This window comes from Apteryx rowi, unplaced genomic scaffold (genome assembly GCF_003343035.1).
Source record: "Apteryx rowi isolate R43461 unplaced genomic scaffold, aptRow1 scaffold_0, whole genome shotgun sequence".
NCBI lineage: Eukaryota > Metazoa > Chordata > Aves > Apterygiformes > Apterygidae > Apteryx > Apteryx rowi.
Window position 1 is genome coordinate 5,220,927 of NW_020447195.1, and position 23,591 is coordinate 5,244,517.

At 37.5% G+C, this 23,591-nt stretch overlaps 1 protein-coding gene across 1 annotated transcript in view; it reads right to left on the reverse strand.

Annotated features, from left to right (window-relative positions):
- Nucleotides 1-892: 892 nt before the first annotated feature.
- The window catches only part of LOC112961813 (formin-F-like), a 43,868-nt gene continuing 21,169 nt past the window's right edge, over nucleotides 893-23,591 (reverse strand). Inside the window, exons 6-17 of the mRNA XM_026057392.1 lie at nucleotides 21,920-22,096; nucleotides 20,909-21,326; nucleotides 20,553-20,715; nucleotides 16,339-16,450; nucleotides 12,193-12,283; nucleotides 11,525-11,611; nucleotides 9,050-9,202; nucleotides 7,022-7,151; nucleotides 6,860-6,892; nucleotides 4,999-5,102; nucleotides 3,756-3,839; nucleotides 893-1,386 (exon numbers count right to left, since the gene is read on the reverse strand). Of these exons, the coding sequence (XP_025913177.1) occupies nucleotides 1,282-1,386; nucleotides 3,756-3,839; nucleotides 4,999-5,102; nucleotides 6,860-6,892; nucleotides 7,022-7,151; nucleotides 9,050-9,202; nucleotides 11,525-11,611; nucleotides 12,193-12,283; nucleotides 16,339-16,450; nucleotides 20,553-20,715; nucleotides 20,909-21,326; nucleotides 21,920-22,096 (1,657 nt within the window). The 3' untranslated portion in view covers nucleotides 893-1,281. The remainder of the gene's footprint in view (nucleotides 1,387-3,755; nucleotides 3,840-4,998; nucleotides 5,103-6,859; nucleotides 6,893-7,021; nucleotides 7,152-9,049; nucleotides 9,203-11,524; nucleotides 11,612-12,192; nucleotides 12,284-16,338; nucleotides 16,451-20,552; nucleotides 20,716-20,908; nucleotides 21,327-21,919; nucleotides 22,097-23,591) is intronic.

The following is a 23,591-nucleotide window of genomic DNA, read 5'->3' on the forward strand; positions in this document are numbered from 1 at the left end:
CTTAAAATTTATGTGTTGCAGCACCTGACTGGTGGTTGCCCAGGTTCTTCAACAGAACAGTTTCTAAATACCTAGGTGCTCAGCACTGGCAACATTTGCAACAGCAAATGAAATGTTAGACAGAGAGAAATTTTATATGCCAGCTGAGAGAGGGTTCTGATGATGTAACTTTTGGATTTAAGYTCATCTAAGCCCTTCAGAGTAAGACCTAACTACTTTTAGTACTTAAGTCAGGGAGAGCATTCAGAATTTTCATCAAAGGCCAAAACTTCTTGAGAACTAGGCAGTCAGATCTAAAATAAGTCACTTCACCTCAAACAAAATTGTTTTCAACACCAGTAGAGAAAATGCCAAATTTTAACAATGGCCTTGCAGAGCTATTTTCTGCTTTCAAGGTCAAATACATCCTTTTTGGTCTCTGCATTTATAGACTTTCTTTTCATTTCACATTTTTTGAACTCCAGATAATTATTCTAATTAAAAACATGTAAAAGCCAAAAAATACAACAAAGGTATTTTCTTTTTTGAAAACCATGGATAATTATCTCCAGTATCCATTACTTAAATGCATTGTGACAAGTTTTTGTTTTGTCTCTCTGATATTGCTCTCTTCCTGCCAATGCAAATCTCACATWTTGATTGACTTCTATGGTATTTTACCCGAATCCGTGACATCAGCCATAAAAAAGCACTGCTTTATTGTACTACTTTGAAGAAAAAAAACTACCCATCCAGATACTTTCTCGATTACATATTAAAGCTGCAATGCTTTCAGAGCTGAAGACAAACACGAATTTTTGCTCAATATTCTCCTCTGTGGGTAACAGCTCCCCATTTCATTGTAAAACTTATGAAATACTATCTGGAAAATTATGGTAAAAATAGTGAAAAATTAGATCACCATGCAGAAATTTAGTCATTGAGAGTGATAGTTACAGCTTAATCAGAAGACTGGGTATCAAAGAAAAAGATTAAAAGAGAATTCATAAAATGTCAAGAATGTTTCCTTTCTAAATACACAAGCATCTCAAGGTAAAAAAGCACATACATTGAAAAAATGAGGACAAGGCTTATAGGTCATCTGCAATTCTACAGGTCAAATACCACTTACAAAACTATACAGTATCAACTGAATATCTCTTAAAATCAAAGTRTACTGCTGTAAAGATGATATACTATCTATGTGCTACTTCATACTAATAAAACTTTCAGACTGATTAACCTAAACGTTGTTTCTTGGACTTCTCTTTCCCTTCTCTCTTTATAACAATTGTGTTGTCTTTACGGCATGACATCAACACACGCCTTCCTAAACTCACAAATAAATGAAGATATCCATCCAAATAGTTCCTGAGAGTCTAGATCTTGTGGTTCCCCAAACTTTACCTGTAAATTTGAAAGAGAAAAATATTTAGCATTAATATCATCCAGATAAGCTAAGCCACATCCAAGATCTTAACGAAATGAAAAGAGCAAGAGAAAGATTAAATACCTTCATTATTATTACTAATTAACAAATAGTTTTAGGAATTTTTTCATCTCCTTGTGTTTGGTCCAAGTCCAAGTAGTATGAGGTATACCATGCTATTGTCATCTCTGATTTGGGTATGGGTAGAACCTCACACCTTACACAGTAACTCCATTAACTTYCAAGAATAATGTTCGTATATCGGCTGTTTCAGATTCCTCAAAGTAAGGCTCAGTATTCACATTGGCATCGAAATGCCTTGCCTTCATCTACACTCCTGAACATACTTCTCTACTTGGTTCCTTGGGCTAGCACTGGCACCAAACAGCCATGATCCAGCTGAGCACGCAGCCACGGGAGGGCTAGCTAGCACTGGCCCAATGGATGCTGTGGGAGTGCATGTCTTGGTGCAGGATGTGCTCTTTCACTTGCAGTACCATTTAGATTGACTTAAGTTAAGCATGAAATCCTATTCTTACTTTAAGTAGCTGACCAAGAAAACTTAAAGATGACTAAAAACTCCAGCAAGCTGAGAACCAAAACATCCCAAGCAACAGCGGCCCCAGGAGCTGTCATTACCTGAATGACCTCTATCCTAGTTTTCTCTATAGCTCAGTCTCTCTGGCTGGGCTATAGATCTCTAGCTGAAGAAAAGAAAATCAGKAAATCATGAAGTTTCCTGGCTATGCAGTTTGTTAGAGGGAACCCTGTTCATAAAAGAAAATTAGTACATTAGGGAAATGGTTTATATTCCTTGGTGGGCATGGTAGCAGCATATCCAAACCAAAATGTTTTCATTCTCTGGCATTTTGTTTTGCAAACAAAAAAATATATATATTCACGGGGAAACAGATGCTTTGGGGGAAAAAAATAATCTAATCAAAGAAAGAGCCATCTCCCCTATTCGCTCCTTCTCTTCATTTGAAAAAGGTGAAAGGATGAAAAGTTTTTCAAAAAGACCTAAACAGTATTGGCATCAGATACACTCTACTGTAAAACAGCTTTTGAAAGGCAGTCATACTACAAAGTTCAGTACTAGGAGAAGGATTCCTGCATTAACTAAAATCACTTCCAAATAAGTTCTCCAGTTCTAGGACAGAAGAGGATTTTTATTATTAAATCTGTTGCTGSAGTTTAATTCAAGATGCTTGTCAGCATTTTCATGTATTTCTCCTTAATGGGATCAATGAGTTCAAGAACAGGAGGTGCCTGAAATAGCTTCCTAATCAACCAGTAGAAATCTAGAGAACAAGCTCCAAAGACTTCAATAAAAAGTTTTAAAAGTCATCTTGTGTTGCTACAAGTTCTTATCTTGCCTGTAATTGAGAGCTGTATTGTAACTGGAAGATACAGCTCTCCCAAGGCTGAATAGCAATATACTAGTATTTCAGTGTTTCAGGTTGCAACTGAAATATATGGAAAGGTTTGGACAAGAAGTTATTGGTTATTCAGTTGATTAACATTTTCTAGTATCTGTCATTATCTAAACAAAGTCATCTGGACATCATCTAAAAGGTTCTTATGAGTAAATCCTCTGTCCAGAACTCAAAAACACAGTAAAAGAAACTACTCAGATATAATCTGGTCACAAAATTTTAACCTTATCCAGTGATATGTGATTAATAGTTTTGCATGTTGTCTTCTTAATTGCACCTCTTGGGTGCTACAAGCCCTTGATCTTTGGCACRCCTCACCACTCACCCATGGTGCACCATCAGTTAAAACAGTAATGAGAGAGGCATTTCCTAGAGCTAATGACCATCTGTGAGAAGTTGATAGCCCACAGCTATACCACAGGCAGTTATCCMCAATTTATTGTTAATTCCATAGAAGTGTCACATGCCAAGGTCACTATTGATTTTATAAGCAGAATATAAAATCATAAAGATAGGTCTGTGGATTTTTTTTTTTTTATGAGCAACATGTTTTCCACGACTACCCACAACACATTTCCAGAGCAGATATCCAACCCTTAGGGAAGCTGGACTATTCCTTYCTAGTGCTCTTCAGATGATAGCCTGACCTTTGATCACTCATCCCATTATATATTTACTTCACCTTTTTGCTGCTTTATAAATATGCAAATAAATCTGYCTGGGACTAGCATTATTCAGAAGAAAAAAAAAATCCTTTCTAAACGAGAGAAATGAATCAAAAGCCTAACATTAGAGAATGGGGCGGGGGGAAGCAACTGGGTTAAAAGTTGAGGCAACTTCTGGCCACATGGAAAATGAAATCATCTTCAGATGCAAATAAGGTGCAAATTGYATTTTAATATAATATGTACCAGTATGTCGCTATAAAGCTTCTTCATTTCATCACATCTTTTTGACAGCAGGGATAGGTCCCCTTCATACTTCTGAATTAGATCCTGTAATAAAAATAAAACTTCTTAATTTGATATAAGGGCGTAATGTTAAAGCAGGTATTAAACAACAGTTAGAGCGAGAGAATTCAAGTCAAAATTTCCATGTCACACAAATTTTGCATTTCACAAAACAGAAGCACAGATCAAGCACACACCTTTCTTTGCCRGTATAAAGCCATCAAATACAAAAAAGGAACATGAACATCAGAGAACTTTTTACAGTATCATCCAATAACACTACCTAAATCTATGAAAAATTTGCAAGGTTAGAAGCATGATAAAGTCTTAATTTCCATGGCAATACATGAATCCACATTTGGCATAATCTAATCCTCTTGCATGCAACRCAAACACTCTCAGTTGCTAATTCTTAAGAGAGTCAGAAACAAGGCCATAGAAACTTAAAAATAACATTTCTTAATCATGATTYCTTTGTAACATATTCATTTTAAACAACTTAATATTTATTGAAGAAACATACTGTTGAGCTGCTCCAGGGCAGAAGGGAATGTGCTGATTTAGCAGATGTCTACACCATCCAATGAAGCACAGCAGAAAGATATTCAGGAAAGCAGAGGTGAACATGTCCACACACTGGTAGAGAGGAATGYGCTTACTAGAAGCAGCCCTGTACAGAATCAGTGTAACTGTACTCTTGGGAGCACAGTCCTGTCTTTGGCTCTGCTGACTCTGGGCCGGAACTGGCTTGCCAACAGCCTGTTTCACTATTTTTCCATTGTGTCCATCTAGTTCTGTCATTAGCATAGGCAGAATCATCTTAGGTCAACCTATACTCACAATTTAGGCATGCTCTTGGATGATGTTTCTCTATACTATTTTCCCTGCTGTCTGGGGGCAGAGGAAGCTATTTAAAATTCATATATGCTCTAAAATTGCTGTTGTTCCAAACCGTTTAYTGTGGGTGACTGTGTGGCTATCTGTTCCTCATCCATTCCAGCCCATTTACCTGTTAAGCCAAAGGAGGAGGTATAGAAATTCTGCAAAGCCCTCCTCATGCTGCATCTTGTGGTATGAGACACTATCAGAGGCTACTTTCCTTCTGAAATGTTCCTGAATCCCTTGTCAGGGCAGGATTCAGTACAAACCAACTAGATTACTCATCTTTTATCTCCAACCTACAATAAGGCTGCGATAATGTTACCTTTAGTTCCTTGCAGAACTGTGACTCCTGGGGTGTTGCCTTGATCGTCTTGGGTTTGATAAGCCGCCTGCACTGAGTAACATTTTCCAATTCTTTTTTTAAAACTAACAACAAAAGAGAAAGAAACTGAGAAATTTAACCAGCATGCAGTTGTGTAAAGGACTGCAGATGTCTAATGGAAAAATTAGAAGAATATGGGTCTATAGTATGTTCATCTAGAATACTAACTTGCCTTTTTGAAATAGAAATCCTAAAAGAGGCATGGGTCTTATGGAAAAAATAGTATGTGACCACATCACAAGCAACTGGAGAATAATGAAGAGGTCCATAGTCTGGTTATACAGCAGCCATAAATCTGACTTTTCCTAGCTTTTAAGCATTTGAATTAGCAGTAAAAATAACATGTCTAACCTAAGTTTTTGTGCATAAAATTCAGTGTTCCTTTAAAGATAAAAGAACAAAAATTCTAGCCTATGTAACAGTAGGAAATCTTGTCACTCGGCACTACAGCAGACTGCTAGCGTGAGAGCTCTAACTGTATGAAATGGCTGGTGGAGAAGACTACTACTCCAGAGGTGGSATTCGTCCTTGGATCAAAGGATTCAGTCCTGAACTGACCAAGGTTTCAGCCTAGGATCTTCCTCCCTTCATGCTCCTGCAATACTTGCAGGAAATGAGCCCCAGGATGTGCCTCTGGATCTACATGCTGAGAATTTGCAGTATTCATGCCATCCCTTTCCCTGGAGAATGGAGAGGGTTTGGGACTCAAAACATAAAGGAGTGATCTGCACTCGGCCATCATGAATCCATGAAGGGAAGAGGCCAGCCAGTCTCCTCCAGTTCCCATAATGCAGCTCCTTTGGCAGCTCCCAACAGTTTCTGGTATCGTGTCTGTTTTAACACTTTAGCCATGACTTTACAAATCTAGCTTTAAAATATTTAGTGATTTTGAAATGCTACCAACATTTTCCCCAAAGAGCACAAGTGACTGAAGGGAAATAGTGATTTTTAGTTATTTATATCTCCTAAAAAGTTGTTTGGAATTTGTTGGAACAAAATAAAAACACTTCTGTAACTGCAAGCTAAATGCCTGGCTGCCTACCAAAGGTTAGCAAAATGGTGCAAGGGCTTTTCACACTAAAGGCTGAGAGTGACTGTCATTCTGATATRTTATCAAATGCTGAAATGGGATATATTGGTCCATAGTGACAGTCAGTGTCCATGCCACATTTTCAAAAGATGGATTTTTATAAACTTTTAACACAATATAAGACATTTTTATCTGCTTATATACCTTCTCTATGAGCTCACGAAGGGCTCAGTCTAAAATCCATCGACTTCACTGGCCACCTTATGGTACTGTTCAATGGTAAGTTCTAAATGTCTCCCAAAGTCTAGCTTACATTTGAACAATCTTATTCTATTCTCTCCTATTGACTTCACTAGTGTTGTATTCCTTTTTAGAGATGGATATCAGTTTGGTTCAAAGAAGTTCTTGAACTTCACTACTTAACTGTACTAAGTTTTTCCTGCTCTGTTGCCTGCACCTGGTGACTGTTCCAGCAGTAACTTTGACAGAGTGCCTGTATCGCTTAACATTTGCAGTTTAAGATAAATTCTATTTACCATGGGCAGTATATTTTTGATATTTCTAAACCACCTGGAAGCACTTTAATATTTGTTTTTTTTAAATTCCTCACAGTAACATGGCAGGTTAAATATCACCATAGCAACACTTTACCTCAATATTTTGCACCTTTACCTCTCTTTACAAACTGCAGAAGTGCAATGAAAACCTGTTCCAAATGACTGCACAACATATGACAATCTGTCTCTGAATTTAGAAACCATATTTACATACCATCAACTTCAGCACTGAGTCCTTTCATGGAAGCTGGAAAGGAATAGAGGGGGGAAAAGATGATAATAAATATCATTCACACAATGCGAAGATGGGAGTTTCCACAAAAGGGTTGAGGGACTTTATTTTTTATTTGCGGATATTTTCCCTCCATCATCTTACCATCAGGAACAGCTTCAAATTCTGTCAGCTCCTGAGAAAATTTAGTCAGATCAGGCTCATGTAAGAAGATCTGTTCCACAAGGGCATGAAGCAAGGTGAATGTCCTCTCCTTACCCCGCAACAGAGACAACTACAAATAGAATATAGCAATAATTGACAGACTGAGCTATTATACTTAAAAAAAAAAAAAAAAATTGAAAAAGCAGGGATGCTGATAGCTCCTAGGTAAATTTGACAAGAATAGAAAACACAATGGAATTAAACTTCTTTTCAGTCTGCTGTTTTGCAGACATTCTTGATTAAGATCAGCTTTACACTTTCATATCCGTTGACCTTTCTTTTTCTTTTGTGTCATCTTATTCACAGGGGTCTTTTTTAACTTAAGGTATCCTAATTGATTGCAACTGATTTTGGATCTCCAAACACAGTCATGTACCCCTTTCTACTTAAAACACCATGCTGTATCCATGTAGATAGTAAGGTTCCTTAATTGAATCTGGGAAGATGCTCTGTGGCAGAAAATGATTTTGTAGACATTTTTCATTATGATAGATGTGATATCACAGCCATTTWAAAAAAAAAATACAAGTTGTGTCTCAGAATTGTCACTACCATTATAAATCACTCACTCATATATTAAAGTCTCCAGATGGAAAAGATACCTTACCAAAAAAAAAAAAAAAATCCTTCTCTCTTCTATTTACAGATCAAGCATAATTTTATAGTAGCCTTAAAGGTTCAAGGCAGCTTAGGAAATTTGTATCCATTTTTTTTTTTTTTTTTAGCATAAGATCATGCTCTGTCACTGCTGGGTGGAGGAGGGGAAAAAATCCCTGTGCTCAGTGGCAACGTATTTTGATGAGGAAGGGAAATCAACTGCCTTAAAGCTAATAGAAAACTCAGCCTAGTGTCATGCAAGTGGTAGGTCAGCTAAGACACAAGTAAAGAACCAAGAGCTAAACGATGGGTTCTGAAGGGCAGATCTCTGTCAGGGAAGAGAAAAGATCRGAACAGGCATTTTCCCCCCCTATTCAATCACCCACCAGAACACTACTGAGGCTGGTGGGACCRAGGCAGCTCTGGAAGGGCCAGCAGACTTCAACAGTTCTGCATATACATAATCCTGCTGCTTTTTGACATCAGCTTGTATCATCTAAAGAGCTACACTGAGGAGAATGGGGAAGGGAAYAGAAGATTTATCTTTAAAGGATATAGTAGATGTCCTGATTCCCAGAAAGCATTTTTAGGGCTACGAAGCCCAGTTTGAACCTCCCAACACGATGCTTCCAGTCACTACTCCGTGCAGTACCTCTTCCACAATCCACCAAGGCTCTGACATTTGCTCCAAAAGTTTCACATACATTTCACTGGTTAAAACCACTGCAGACAAACTTCACTCTCTTTGAATTTATTCAATTATTTATATTCTACCTGTCAAACTTTACCTTAAAAAATATGTAATACCACTTGTTGTAAAAGACCTTTGCACTGAAGTAAAAAGCTGAAGGGCTAAGAAGGAATTGCTCCAGTGCCATAGAAGCACAACCCTCGCAGAAGAAATGCCATAGTCACGGCCTCTGCCCACTGTGGAACAAAACCAGATCCTTATAACTGTGTTCTGCACAAAGCTGCAAATTACACTTAACCCAAACTCGAGTCTAGCCAGCGGCTTGCAGCTCATGTCTTTTCTAGCCGTGGGCTCTTAATATCAGAGCAATCAGCATTTCCATGTTCTACCTCATTAGAAAAACAACGTATTCCACACCACAGTGCCCCATGTACCCAACGTTGTCGTCTAAAATGGGGAAATGCATCTTGTTACAGTACATGTTAAAGAACACATTGTTAAACCGGACTTTGTTTCTAGTGTAAGCAAGAGCAGATGTTAAAATGTTAGCTATTCATTAAAAATGATTGCTTTTCTCCACATTCAGGACAAAACTTAGTTTAATGTTAATGTTAATGTGATGTAATGTTAACATACATTATAATATCATAATTTTAATGACAAGGAAAATATTTACTCACTTTCATCAAAGACGACAGTCGAAATCCTCTAGCCTTCTCTTTTCCAGCCTTTTCATTTAAAAGGTTCCCAATGGCTAAAATGTACTCCAAGACAGCAATAAACTTCTGGCTGGATTGCAGCTGCTTACTTGCTTGGATTTTCTGGTTTATTAGCTGGAACACACGTATCTTCCTTCAGTTCAGGTTGAAAGTATGAGTGAAACATTGGCGTCTTTACCTTCCCTTTGCCAGGCCTCATTGTTCTTAGCTAGAGTAAATAAGTCGCACCGTAGCTGATATCTCTCTATTCAACTTCCTTTGGGGAACAGGCTAGGGGGGTTCAGGAAAGACTAGTCAAAATTCTGCTACCAAGATAAAGCCAGTGTTGGCACAGCCTCCCTGCCTCAGCTGGAGGTCACATCCTTTCTGGCTGCCAAATCAGTCTTGCCAAAAGAACTTCAACCTCATCTCTTAAAAATGCTTCTCAATAAAAAATATTGTGCTGTTTGAATGCACCAGATTGCACCAAATGTCAGGCATCAGGGGAAGCAGATAGCCTGAAGCGCAGTGTAAGGTTCTCCATCCGTCACCTCTCTCCCGTCTGTTTATGCCAGCTAGAAGACTGTTATCTTATCAAAATTCTTGGTACGGTTTCCCCACAAGGAAGAATAATAATTTCCTGTAATCAAACTTAGTATCAATTTCCATTTCCCCAGGGAAGCCACCTCCCTTCTAGGTCTATAAATACAAGAGGTGTTTTTGTTTTAAATTAGGAAATGTATATTTTTCTACTGCCACACCTATCTTGATCAACCACAAACATAAAATTAAAAAACAGGGAAAGCAGAAAAGTTGTGGGAGCTCTGAAAGCCCTTGTTAAAACATTCACAGCACATCACAGGGCCAAACAATACTGAAAGCTAATATTCAGACTGTCCAATAAAATTTTAAGTGTCTAGTCTACACATTATATATATATATGTGTGTAGTGTGCACAAATAAGAAAGTACTTAGAGAGCTAATCATCTGTTCAATGAACAATAAATATCCCTCAAAGCAATCAGTATACTGTAGCTTCCAAATTTTCAAGTATTTCGTTTCAGTGGAGGATAGCAAAGGTGTCACATTATACCAGGCAGGGTCAGAAATCTGTGCACCTCCCCGGTGTTCTCCATCTGTTCCTCTTCTGAGTTTTGTTCACTGTTACTACGGTTTTAATCGCAGCCAGACAAAGGATAACAACTCTGACTTGCAGCAACTTTCAAAATGTGCTTTCATTCCCRTGCAGAAAGCAAGCAAAAGCTTTGAAACATTTTGACAGGAACAGAATTGTGTTGAAACAATTTGTTTTGAATCGAAGCACAGGTAGAGCCTGGCAGGTAAGGCGGCTCCACATGACTCTCAACACTGTTAATTTGTTCCCCTCCTGCCCCCCTTCCCGGGTCGCTCTGAACTAGGCAGAGAGGGACTTGAACTCAGTTTTGCAACATTTYAGTTTAATGATGTAATTATTAGGGTGGACAGCTTGTTTCAGTCTTTGGGAAGGGGTAATTTTCTATGAGAGGCTGGTCCAATAAACTCGCTCTAAAAATCCATGACTTTAGAATGATTCCTTCGGCTTGTGGGGCAAGAATTTTCCCACACAAGGAATCCAGTTTTAATGGTCAAATTCCTGTCTGTCCTATCACTTACCAGAGAATGAGGAAAGTGTAACAACCCCAAATAAAAATTTGAATATCTTTTCCTGTCCTTTTCCCGCTCCTTTGTGGGTGTTTATTGCACTACCAGACCCATCAGAAACTGCTTCCTGAACACTAGTAAAATAAGGATGATATTAAATGCATATGCACATATGTATATGCATATAGCAGCCCTGTAATGTCTCCATTTTTTTACTGTATTCTGTTTTGAATCATCACTGTAGAATACTGTATCATTAACAAAATACARTAAAATAAAAGCAATTCTGCCAGCTAATGTCTCCAAAAACTCTGGATTCTCTAAAATCCCAAGAGAAAGGGTCATACTGATCTATCTGAGCTCAGTTCCATGTGTTTCTCAGATCCTGCTTTCTGTAGAAGGCACTTGTGTTACTAAATCACCCCAAATTTTGGATTTCCAAAGGCATTCCAAATGCACCAGCAGGTAGTCCATATTACACTGCAAATACAACCTATCTCTAACTTAGTTTCATGTTATTTACAATTCCTTGGCTATCAAAGCCAGGAGCTACACTGACTTTAAAAATTTTTTTTAACCTTTTTGCATGTTACTTTTCAGCAGTGCAGCAGTGCAGTAAAATGATATTTTATACATTAGACTGCCTGGATTATTGCAGTATGAATTGTTCATATTATGGCTTATGAACTGTTTTCCTATAGAAAAAAATCTCCCCAACCACACAGTTTGAAATCTGCTTTGAGGCCATTTGGCCCTCTGCTATCTAACCGGTAGATTTTTATTACACGTAAACTATGAAACAAGCATGTTACTTACAGGCTCCAAATCTCTTATGCTCACAGGGAGCTCACGTATGGTAAGCAGGAGATCCAGCCTCTGGCCTAAATGTGAGATTTTACACATCTGCATAAACAGAACAGAAAAGGAATCCAAACCCATGTTTCTACTCAAACATGCATGTATCTCTCATAATATATTGAGCAATTCAGTTAGTAGCATAGTTTTCCTAATTTCTGTACTCATTTATTAATCTTATTCTAGGTCTTAAGAYTAGATATATGATGGCAAATATAGCAATCACATGTCAGAAACATGCTTGGTTTCCATAGGTAAATTCAAGAACTCACTGTGTATGCATATAGGGACAGATGCTATTAAAAACAATGACACTCATTTCTTGTGAACAAGAATAGTTAAGTGCACACAATTTTACACTTGAAGTTCTTGGAAATCTAGCTCAGAATAAACCAGTTCCTACTTTCAGGGAAGGGGAGGAAGTGATACTCAGAAACGCAAAGGGATAAAAGTTCTCTTCATAATTTTTGTGTATCCCATCTCTACGTCAGATAAATCCTCTTACACTGATTCTGGCTGAGACTGGAAACTTAAGTTCCAAACAACCACTTCTTGTAGCAGTTTTGTCTAGAAGAGAGTGTCCTAGAAATTTCGTGTGGTGTGTTTTAATGGCCGCTGTGCTTTCTYACCTCTAACATAAACTGATCGACTACATGCAGCTCCGAAGGGGATCCCCTGAAGGCCTGGTACCTTTCTACATCTTTCGGTGTTGGCATATATCTGTAAAACAGTAAATGAAAATTAGATGTCCTCTTTCTTGAATACTGGTGTAGCATAAAACAATCATTCCATGCCACGTATTGGGATTTCTGAGTGTTTACTGTTTCACATATTGCAAAGTTGGAACTCCAGCCTGCAGTGAMGGAAACTTCATTAAAAACTAAGGAGCAGTTTGCCAGTTCTGAAAGGCCTCATTTCATAAACAAAACACAGTGTACGTAAATCACCTGTCAGCTAGTCCGTGCCCTCTAGACGAGACTCGGGCACTATAAACCTCCATAGGTGGCAGGCCGTGTCCATTCAGCTTGTCACCTGCAATAGCCGCTTTGAAAAACTAACGCAAAAACACAGCATACACGTGTTGAGACGTGAGCACCCAATGGGCTCCACAGTACGACTCCTAGGTCTACAATTTTTTTAATTGCCCATGAAAGAAAAGCGGGTAATTGCGTGTCTGTCTCTGTAAGCACTGCRTCACTTCTGCGATCCCCTTCCCGTTTTCGTTAGGACACATAACACAGAGCTGCAACTTTCTTCCTTCTGAATAAGGTAGCGGACCTTTCTCCCGCAGTACTCCAGAGCAGGAGATTTTTGGAAAACTGACATCTTTAAACATTTCTCCACTKGGAAAAATAATTTCACATCACCACAGTTCCCCTCTTTGGAGATTTTTTTTTTACCTGTCTGACATGTATACCATGGGAATTAGTAGGATATCTTAAAGAAGAAAAATGGAATCGGTGTTATAGATAACATATATGAGAAGGACAGGTAAGGATCCTCAATAAGCATTCAGGTCTACTATCTTCTCTTCTTCTTCTGCAAACAACCTACTAAATTTGTAGCAAGTGTGATTAAACATTCATGTGGATGGATATACATTTTCATTAAAAGTAAGTCAATTTGTTAAAAAATAATTTGTAACATGGAAAAAGTAAAGCAAAGATTTTAGTGATATAAACACAGAATAAGGGTTTTTTATCATTGTCAATAATTTAATTGAGTAATTTATAGCTTTTGAATTATTAGATACATACTAAAGCAGATTACAAAATATTCCATTTGTCACCCTTCACCATCAAGTAAAAAATGAATTCTCAGTTAAAAATAACAGTTATCTGCTGGAAAATGAGTTTTTATTTATCATTAAAAATTGTTGGTTTAATTTTTTAAGCAAATTCAAAGAATATTTTTTTAAAAAGCTGACAGAAAATATCTTCATTTAATCAGGAGTCTGATATTCCATCAAATTGTTTTCATGTATTATGTAGATGAAATGAAACTAACAGGTTATCTAGAAATCTTAAAGCTTAAAGCATTAGACAATGGAAGCCATAGAAAAGAAAACACATGAATATGTGAATGCTTCCATGAATATCTTTTTACATGGATGTAACTATAATGGAACTGTGTAATTTAAAATCTCACACACTGTTCTGAAAAATTAAAGTTTATAGAGACAAAGAGTTCTTTGYTATTTATTTTAAGACTTCAGGATAAAGAACTCATTCAGAGGAATATAGAAAGGTTTCTGTATCAAAGTAAGTCCTGAAGCACCTCCACTAACCTTCACTGGATACATGAGCAGAACGTTCTGCTCACTGGTCACAGTCTTAAAAACATAATCTTGTTTTTGGCTTTAAATACACTTTCTTTTTATGATAGTGGAATTTAAGCATCCTGTTCAGGCTTAGACAATAGGACAGGTATAATTTGCATACAAAGGAATTTTCCAGTCCCTGGATATTCTGTTTAAATTCCTGTCATAACCACAAATTCTCAATTATTTGGAATCCATAGTTTTCAATGGTAAAATTTTCCACTGTGACACCTAAATCAAGTGGAAGATCTTCAGAAGCGCTACATGTCCTGCTACATGTATCGTGCCAGCTCTATTACAGTGCGTTGTACAAGAGAAACTTCTGGGTGCTGACGCTTTCAGATAAACATCTGCCAGCTCAGTGAGATGTCTGAATGGGAGCTGTAAGACACCAAACTGTCTTGGAAATCCAGCCCTCAATTCTGCAATGCATTTCATCATTTTCAGTAATATTTTGAAAACTGTTGGAGTGAGAAAAATAAGCTTCCCTTCATGACAAAATGTGCACACGCATTCCTAGATTTTGACAATAAATATGAATCCCAGGAACAAAATCCTTGATCCAATATAGCATATAGCAATATAGTAATAGAGCATCCAGTATCTCTTACATGTTCCCTTGCTAGAAAATTTTCCTCAATATTACTACTACCAAAGGAAGACTCTGAAATCTTGAAGTAAAAAATAAAAACTTTCAAGCTTCATTATCATCATTATTATTATTGTCTGATGGCAAAGAGCCCAGATGCTACAAATCAGTGACTTCCATGGTGTTAGACTAATTTCAACAGAGTGCAGGTCGGAACTGAATTTGCAGTGTTGTATTAGGGCTTGAACACGGAGCATGGTTGGGGAGGCGCGTATGTCTGCAAATACAGAGTTAGTCTAAGACAAACGTGTTACAAGTAGCAACCTAAGGGACTGTTTCACACACCGAGTGGTTCAGACTGATTTCAGCAGGAGCACCTGTAGTTGTTTTCCTTCCAAACTGAGGGGTGAGCAATGACTGCCACCATAAATGGGGCTGACCATATCCCAAGCACTATCCTGCGCTACGGGACTCGGGACATTCCCTCGCGTCTGCCAGCTCTACCTGTTTATTTCCCAGAGACTGCCATGTGTCCCTTGATGGATATTTCATTGCAACAATGTCCTGACCAGTTACATCACTGCAATTAGGAATTAGGAAAAAAAAATTTTTTTTTGAATGCAGCCTTTAGGGCCAGTTTTGAAAGGCGACGGAGCTCTAATACCTTCACTGGAGCTATACACCTTTCACCAGTTCGTAATCTGCTGTGTTGCTAGTGTCAGTATAAACGACAAAAACCCTCAGGCTGCATGGAAACTTCCTCCAGAACACTAGTACACTTAAACATTTTAAATATTCACAAGCTTTTCCATGTTCTTTCACAGTTCAAGCAAGCTCTGTACAAGCCATTTCATATAATGACATTAATTCCATATATGTTACTCAGCTGTTTTTCCTGTTCTCATCACCTTCTAAGTGCAGACATAACTCCATGGATTTAAAATTTATTGTTGATGTAGAGATTAGGATTAGGATTTCAAAGCCAGGATTAATTTCATGCTACAAGAAGTAGGCATGTTGGTAGCAAAATAGGTTGGTTACTTCCTCACTTTCTTCACCAGCATCATCTTTTTCCAGGCTCCTTTTAGCAAAACACTCTAATATTTTCTCATTTTGAAGCAAGAAGCAGTTTCACATCAAATTTTCATATGAATATATTTAATAAAATGGCACAGGTGCCACATGCCTTGAATGGAGACTTGGCCGTATAACGGATACTAATCTTGGACCTGCTCCCTTCCTGGGTCATAAACTATTCAAAGAGATACAATCCATTTCCTACAGATTTTACATGCCAATAGTTTGCTTACACTCCTGAAATCTATTCCTCTCAATATAATAGTTCAATTTTTTTAAAGATACAAAAATCTGCATTCTGCTTTGATCCCCAAATCTCTGCCACTAAGAAATACTGATATTCTTAATATCCTTTCCCCTTCCAAAGCAATTTGTTTTCCCCTTTCCAAATGAACTCTTAAATAGGGAACAGAATTTCTTATGTTTCTTTGATTTGTGACCCCGTGATAGAAGGTAAGGCTGTGAAGCGTTCCCAGTAAGTTACAGCTGCTCACTACCACAATCGATTCTTTTATTAACTCTGCTCCTTGTAACCTGTTCACAAAATCATGTCAGACTTGCTGTCATGTGCTGAACAACATGGGGAAGAGTGACATTTGGGGGAACACTGTACAATCTTAGTTCTAAGGACTGAGATTTCTGTGTGCAACCCTAAMTTTTTGTTTGCAGTCAGGATAGATTCAATGTCACAGTAGCATCTTTCCTGAATTTCCCATTATTTGCAGAAAAYTATGCTTTTTCCAAAAGGTACCATTTATCATAAATAAACAATTGAACCCCAAAGATTACCTTCTTAGTGCTGTAATCTGCTCATCTGTAAGTCCACCACTCTCTTCATGTATAATGTATAATTTTTCTTTCAGCTGGCTTGGTTTTATTCGGAAACTTTTAAGAAAAATGTCTGAGGGAAAATGATTCTTAGATTACTTGGAGGAAAATGCTCAAGGGAAGGAAAAACACCAAAACATTTCATATATGCTTCCCAGATAAAAATTGTTTTTCACTTAGTAGCTGCTAATGTTAAGGCGAAAACTCAGTCTTCATATTTCCTTTAAATATACATAGCAGTAGTCAAGCAAAAATATATTTCTGTCAAAACATAGTCAATGCTTACGATAGAACTATCAAGATACTGTTACAGGAAGATATTCAAGTATTTACTATTATCTATTTCTCTGCACTCAGCTCAGTAATAAAAGTAAATTCTAATTTTTCTGAATAAAAATGTTATGTATTTGTATATTATAATACTTTGAAGGTTAAAGAAATTAAATATTCCATTTGTTTTGATTTTGTTTACTTCTTTTGTTTCATTTCTAGTGTTCAAAAGAAAGTTATTAGAGTCCTGGCAACAAAAATTAATCCCAAATGAAGGCAACCTGAGAAACAGAAATGCTCATTTCTTCCACACTGCCCAAGGAGTATGTTTTAATACTGTCCGTGACAGGCCTCATTGACAGAGACTCCTTCCTGGCATTCTAAAATATGATGAACAATTTTTGTAATGTTTTAAGACTTTTGTGCAGACATGGGGTTGGCTCATATTACACAGTATGAAAGGGAAATGGAAATAAGCTCTCTCTTTCCCAAGCAGGCAAAGATCCATTAGGAAGGCTGTTGCTCCAAAAAAAGACCACTTTGTCATGCCAGTTATTCTTTAACCTGTCTMTGTCATCATTACCAAAGGACAAAGAAGTGAAAAAGAAAAGACAAGGAAGTGAACACGAGGGATCAGCAGAGTAAGTGAGAAAATTTAGCATGCTTCTCAGTGTTGGCATGAAACTGTCCTAGAGTCTGCCCTGGCAGAACTCTTCTGAGCAGCACAAAAGGGCTGGGAAGGAACATCAGGAGGGATTTGTATGATTTACCCTTTCTTTCTCCAATTCTAAAGCAGTTCAGAGTTTTTCGGGTAATAGAAACTTGCTGTGGCCTAAATCATATAATAATGGCTCTCAGGAGACTGTTGGCCAAGGGAGTGTATTCCATTTATTCTTCCTCTTACAGACTTTCCACCCCTTTAATTCTGTTATAAGATCCAGCTTTAGTGCTAAGCCTGGTGGAATCGTTTTCCTTCTTATGCCTTTTATGCTTTATACCTTATGCCTCCCTATGCCTTTTAAACCATGTATTTCTTCAGGAAGGAAGATGTCTGCAGACTGTAACAGAGTTAATAATTCATAATAAAATGTTGATTTTAAAATCTAGCTGCTTCACTTTCACAAACTGTCCTCAAAGCATTTAAGATTTTCTTGATCCTTTTCTGTATTTAAAATTAACCATTGAATAATTCCTGGTCTTCAGACTTTATAAAAGTAATGAGCTACAAATATTTAACAAATGAAATTCAGAATGTTCTCTGTTGGTTAGACAAAGGTCACAGAGAGTCATTTCAGCTCCTTGCCTTGGTTACACATACTCTGAGAACTGGATTTCTGATGAAAATACTTATGGCACAGGTTCAGAATTAGTTTTCCAATCTCCCCTATAAATTCATAATTCACTGTGTCTGTTGAACTCAATTTCCATAATACTTATGAAAATCTGGCAAAAAAAATGGATGAATACAGTGACATATCCTTAATTCAAATAAAAGTCCACTATTCTTCTATAATAGTCACCCATGCTTAGAAACAGATGAGTTCAGGTCTCCATTCTAAGGCTTCCTTCATGCCAAAAAAACTATCAGCAATTTTTTCTTCAAAATTAAAATATATTTACTCCCTACTCAGTTACTAACAGTTTCTTGAATTTTTTCTCAGCAATACCATGATGATGAATTTCAAAGTATTTTCTAAACAAGATAAGGATTTTATGTACAGGGAACTGAGGCTCAGAAAGAGTGACAGGCRTCAGTTCTGTCCCACAAGCTGGTATTCTGGCTCCAAAGTCAGTTTTCCACCCACTACATCACAAATTCTTGAATTAACATACAGGTTATACCGTCTCCGAAAACTTTTTTCTYTGGTAACCTGAGGGTGTTTCTCTTGTCTCTCTGAAAGATTGTTCTCCATATGGCAGAAAATTATTTTGCCTAAAAGAAGGCACTAAATAACCTAGTGGGTTTTTTTTTGTTGGTGGTGGGGTTTTTTTTTTGGTATTTCTGCATACACTGGGCTTGAATTTAGTGTATAAATCTTCTCTGTTCTCCTCAGAACTCTCTTCCATTTTTTTCTTGTGTTTTGAAACCCACTCAAATTCTCAGGAAACTTTAACCTACTGGCATTTTGTATCTTCATCTTTTTATTCATTAATTTAAGGACTGTGATTTGTAGCACTCACTGGAAGATTAATCAGGATTCTCAGGATGAAATTAACTTTTGATCTAAGTAATGTCCATTGTAAAAGGTGTATGCCAAAACTCTCATTGATGGGACTTTTAGGATAAGATTAAGAAATGGATGTAGAATGTCTCAGTGAGAAAAGTTGTAAGTGAAAAAGGATCAAAAGGGAGAATGGTGCTATTTGCAAACCAAAAGAAAGAAATTTCCTAAAAGAAACTGCAATAATGTAGCAGATAAAAGTGTTATTACAGGATTCTTTTTACTTACAACAGTGCTTTTGTATTAACCACTACCTTTTAACCCCTCAAACTGTTAGTCAATGGATGCAATAATTCCACCAAGTTATTTCCATTTACAGTTGCCAATTAAAACTTTACAGGATCTCCAAAGTATGTTCTTTCTTATCAATATTCATAAAGATGAAATTGTTACAACTTCAAAAACTTAACTGTCCCAAATTCTTTACACAGATAATATTTCTTAAAACAGTGCTAGGTTACAGAATTTTTTGGCAAGACATCTCTGATTGTAAGAGAAAGCAGAGCAGGCTTTGAAGAACAATTACTCTTGCTCCTTTAATATATATCACTTCTCATTAGGGTAATTGAAAGACCTTTTAGTCAATTTATTAGTAAGGTTAGGACTATACATTGAACTGTTTCATTAGCTGTGAAGACTGTTGTAGGTTAGCCCTTTGGCAGAATCATACCTGGGATATGAGAAGGAAGGATCTGGTTCATGATCACTCCTTCAGGACAGAAATTCAGTCTGAGCTATTTGAGCCTATCCTGGCTTGTAGGTGTCTCAGAGGCTTCTTACACCAAGCCGTCTCCAGCTATATGAATATTCTTAAGGATATTCATATGTGTAGGAGAGGGCCTAAATACAGCATTCAAAGTGCTAGCTCCTGAACCGGCTTCCGTTTACTTATTTCACCCGGCCAGACCCCAAAGGCTGAAAAACCTTTGAAGTCAGAGTCTTAACATCAGTTTCACAGGCTTCATATAAGATCTTACATGCCTGCCCTAAAATAACAGCTTCACTGCTTGATAACGTAATCATGCGTTTTGTACAAGGAGAGAACTTTGCTGTGTAACAAGATGTCTTACAGGAAGCCAGATCAATGGTCTGCAAACAGCTAATGAGCTTGTTTTATCATTTTTAAAACTAAAGTTTGTGGTCTTAATGAAATGAGTTAAACCTCACGAAGTAGGGACATACTAGGTCATTAATAATCAAGGACAGAGAAGTTGTCTGGTTGTCTGGTATATGTTCTTTTAAAGAAAAACATTATCCCACAGCACTTGTTCACCTTGTCTAGATTCCATATCCAAAGCATTAAGTTTAAAACAATTTTCCTTGAGACTATCTTCTATATCTTAATGGACTGTATTTTTGGGAAACTTTTTCCTAATATTCAGCCTACATTTTTCCCTCCCTTTTTTATTTCATCCTGTTATTACTGATTATAACATGCTACTCTGAAAACACTTCTCTCACCTTGATGCTTCTACTCTTTACATCATTAAGGACCGTATTTAGAGCAAATGAGCCATGAGGTCTATTTTTATAAATGAGTAGACAGGCACTGAAATTAAAAGATCATTTAGACATGAGCTTGCTTCCTTTGCAAAGAAATGGCAGAAATTGCAAACACAATATGCATACAGTGCACACCCCCGGTTTTCAGATAGGAGCACACAGATCTTATTTATAACTTACTGAAGTTATGCGCAACTTTTTGATCCAACATGATGTGCTGATTCACTGAAGGTTCATTGCTGGAAAATACTGTCRTGTCCTGGATTTGGAACTGATCACAGAGTCTAGATACATCTATTTTTTTCTTGTGTGGGTCACATGATCCCCAGATGGATTTTTGAATCTAAAAATACAGGCGCGACAGGGTAAACAAAAGGCCAAAAGAACAAAGTCACTTTGTTTCATCCTAATATACAGAAGGGCATCCAGTTTGTTTTGTGACACAACTGTACTTTTATGGTAACTATATATGTAAGTTAATACATGTTGGGATTTTTTTTCTTTTCTTTAACAGCTACCATCAGTTTCATCCTCACCTTATCCCAAGGCACAACATCCCAGTGAAAGGCTTTGGTTCTCTTTGTCAACGGAGAGAGGCTGCAGGGCTGCGGGAAAGCAGGTGGGGCTGGTGGCACCTCTGCCTTGTTTATGGAAAGTGGAAGAGATGGTGATGCTGGCACTGCTTCCTCTTCTGCAGGCTTCGTCTGGGGGACAGAAGACTTATTCGGACTGGCTGCTGCACCAACGTGGAGGGCGTCCTCTGTCTGTTCATCCAGAGATACACTAACTTCCTCATAATCAGCTTCAGAGGAGATGCATTCCTGAGATCCTTCCCGAGGCAGTGAAACACCCTTCCACAGCTGACAGTACTTTTCTAAAAGAGATATCCATTCATTCTGGAGCTTGCTAACATCCTCTGTCCTGTTATTTTGGACAGTAAAGGGTATTCGAAACCTGAAATTTAAGAATGTCATATATAAACATAAGGAAGTGTAAATAACATGCTGACTAATACAGCTACAAATATTTCTTATTTAAGCAGAATGATGTTCAAAAGCTTTAGTTGTCAAAGGAGCCCAGTGCTGCTGACTCTGACCTTTTCAGACACAAGTTAATTGCTTAGGTGTCTAAGGTTAGAGAGCTGAAGTTTTGCCATATATTGACTTTGTGGTGCAGTTACCTCATAATTCCTCTTCTCCACCTTGGGGGAAGGTGAACAAAGTCTTACTATGCTTAGTATACAAACTAGTCAGAAACTGCTCACACATGTGCCTTATCAAGCTGAATGATGCATCTTTTCACTGGCTCCTGATGTGCTCACTAGACAGTCTCAGTGGGCAGTATTTCAATGCATCTTCTCAATTCTATATTGTGATACTTTGATTCTGCCTTAAAATACTCACCAAGCCATAGCACAGCAATGGGAGGGGTTGTCTATATAATTTTGATGGCCTAGTTTCTCCACTGCTGACACTGAGATCTCTGTTGCATGACCTTGTTTTCAATTGTTCTGCTTTAACAAGTTATTAATTACCAACTATACTTACAAATAATTGTGTTCCTTGGTCTGGACTGAAAAGGTACCACATCCATTCTCCTTGCTGACACTCACATTACCACCTGCCAAATTAATTGTATTTGTTACAGGGTCTGCATTCTTGTTCTCTCCTCCCAGACCTATGCAATACAAAGTCAATTCTCCTTCACGTAGTTGCACCAAGTACCTGAAGGACAAGGAATGTAGATACAGTTCATTCTTCACTGATTACTTATTTACACAAGCCTTCTTGCCTTTGTTAAAGCACTATCTAATTTCAGTAAGTCTCCGCATTCCTATAGCATCTTCCAYGGAACAATCAAAACTATCAATCTAAAGCATAAGGCTTTTGAGATAAGGACTTAGTCTCATCTGACACAAGTAAACTGTGACATAAAATACGCACTTCCTGCCTGCCATTCCTGTGATCTAATGAGAGAGCTAGAATTAAGAACAAGATCTGACTATTGACTGAAAATTACAGACATCCTGTAAACTTCTTATCTACACCCTGTCCTTTCCACTCTATTTATTACCCTCATTTGCTTGTTATGGATGGTCTTTTGGACTGTGAGCTTTTAAGGGAATTTATTATGTGACTGCATAGCATGTAACAGGACAAAGCTTTGGAGTTTCTGGGTCTTCCAGGTTTTACTACCACCAAGATACAGACAAGTCACCATAATATAACTTAGTGCACATTCTTACAGTCCAGTAACTCTCCCTCTTGGAAATGCTTCCATGTATGCATCTCGAATGGCCCTGGGCCCCTACATTCCCAAGAGCCACCTGACTGGAAAGTGTCACAGTATTCTGAGGGCTTCCATCAGAAGTCACTTGGCTCATAATGTCCAAAAGTGTGGGTATTACTCTTTAGATGATAAATTATTTGGGCACAAATTAGCTGACCATATGCAGCTTCTGTTACAGCAGAATTTTCTGCCCAAGTCTCTCTTCTGAGATTCTGCTCGACTCCTTATAACCCATATAAAGGCCCCATATTCAACAATAATGTTGGAGGTTTACTGTATGTGCTTTTTATTCTTATTTAAGCATTTGCATTCTCATTTCTCTTGAGGGTTACTGCATTTCTTTATCATTCTGACAGTTCTATCAGACCTTTCTTTCCCTCCTCTTTCTCTTCAAGGTGTGGCTAGTTGATTAAGGTGTTATATGAGGAATTTAAATAAGCTTAGCTGCACCAGAAGAATTAAACATAAAATATAAATTGCAACTATTCCCACATAAACAGTCAAGGTGATAAGAATTGTTTAATGGAGCTGGCAGTTATATTGATCTCTCCTTTCTTTAAAGCAGGGACTTACAGTTTAATCGGATCTTCAGATTTTTCCACCATTATTTACTTTGCAAAAAAAATAAAGGATTAATATCAAGTGGAAAGCAACCAGGGCTTTACTTCACAAGATAAATAAAAATCAATTCTTGTTTGTTAACAAACTTGTTAAATGTTGCAAGGTAACAAATCCTGGGACACACTTGAGGATAGTGTTTACAAGACATACAGTGGTAACCTTTTAAAAACAATTAAAATCGTTTTCTGTGAACTGTGAAGTCTTTTGAGATAATTACCCTGTGCAGATAATTGCAATGTTAATTTTTTTCATTAGTTTTTGCTAGGGAGATTTTCTTTCTCTCTCACTCCTTTGACAGTATAAAGCAAT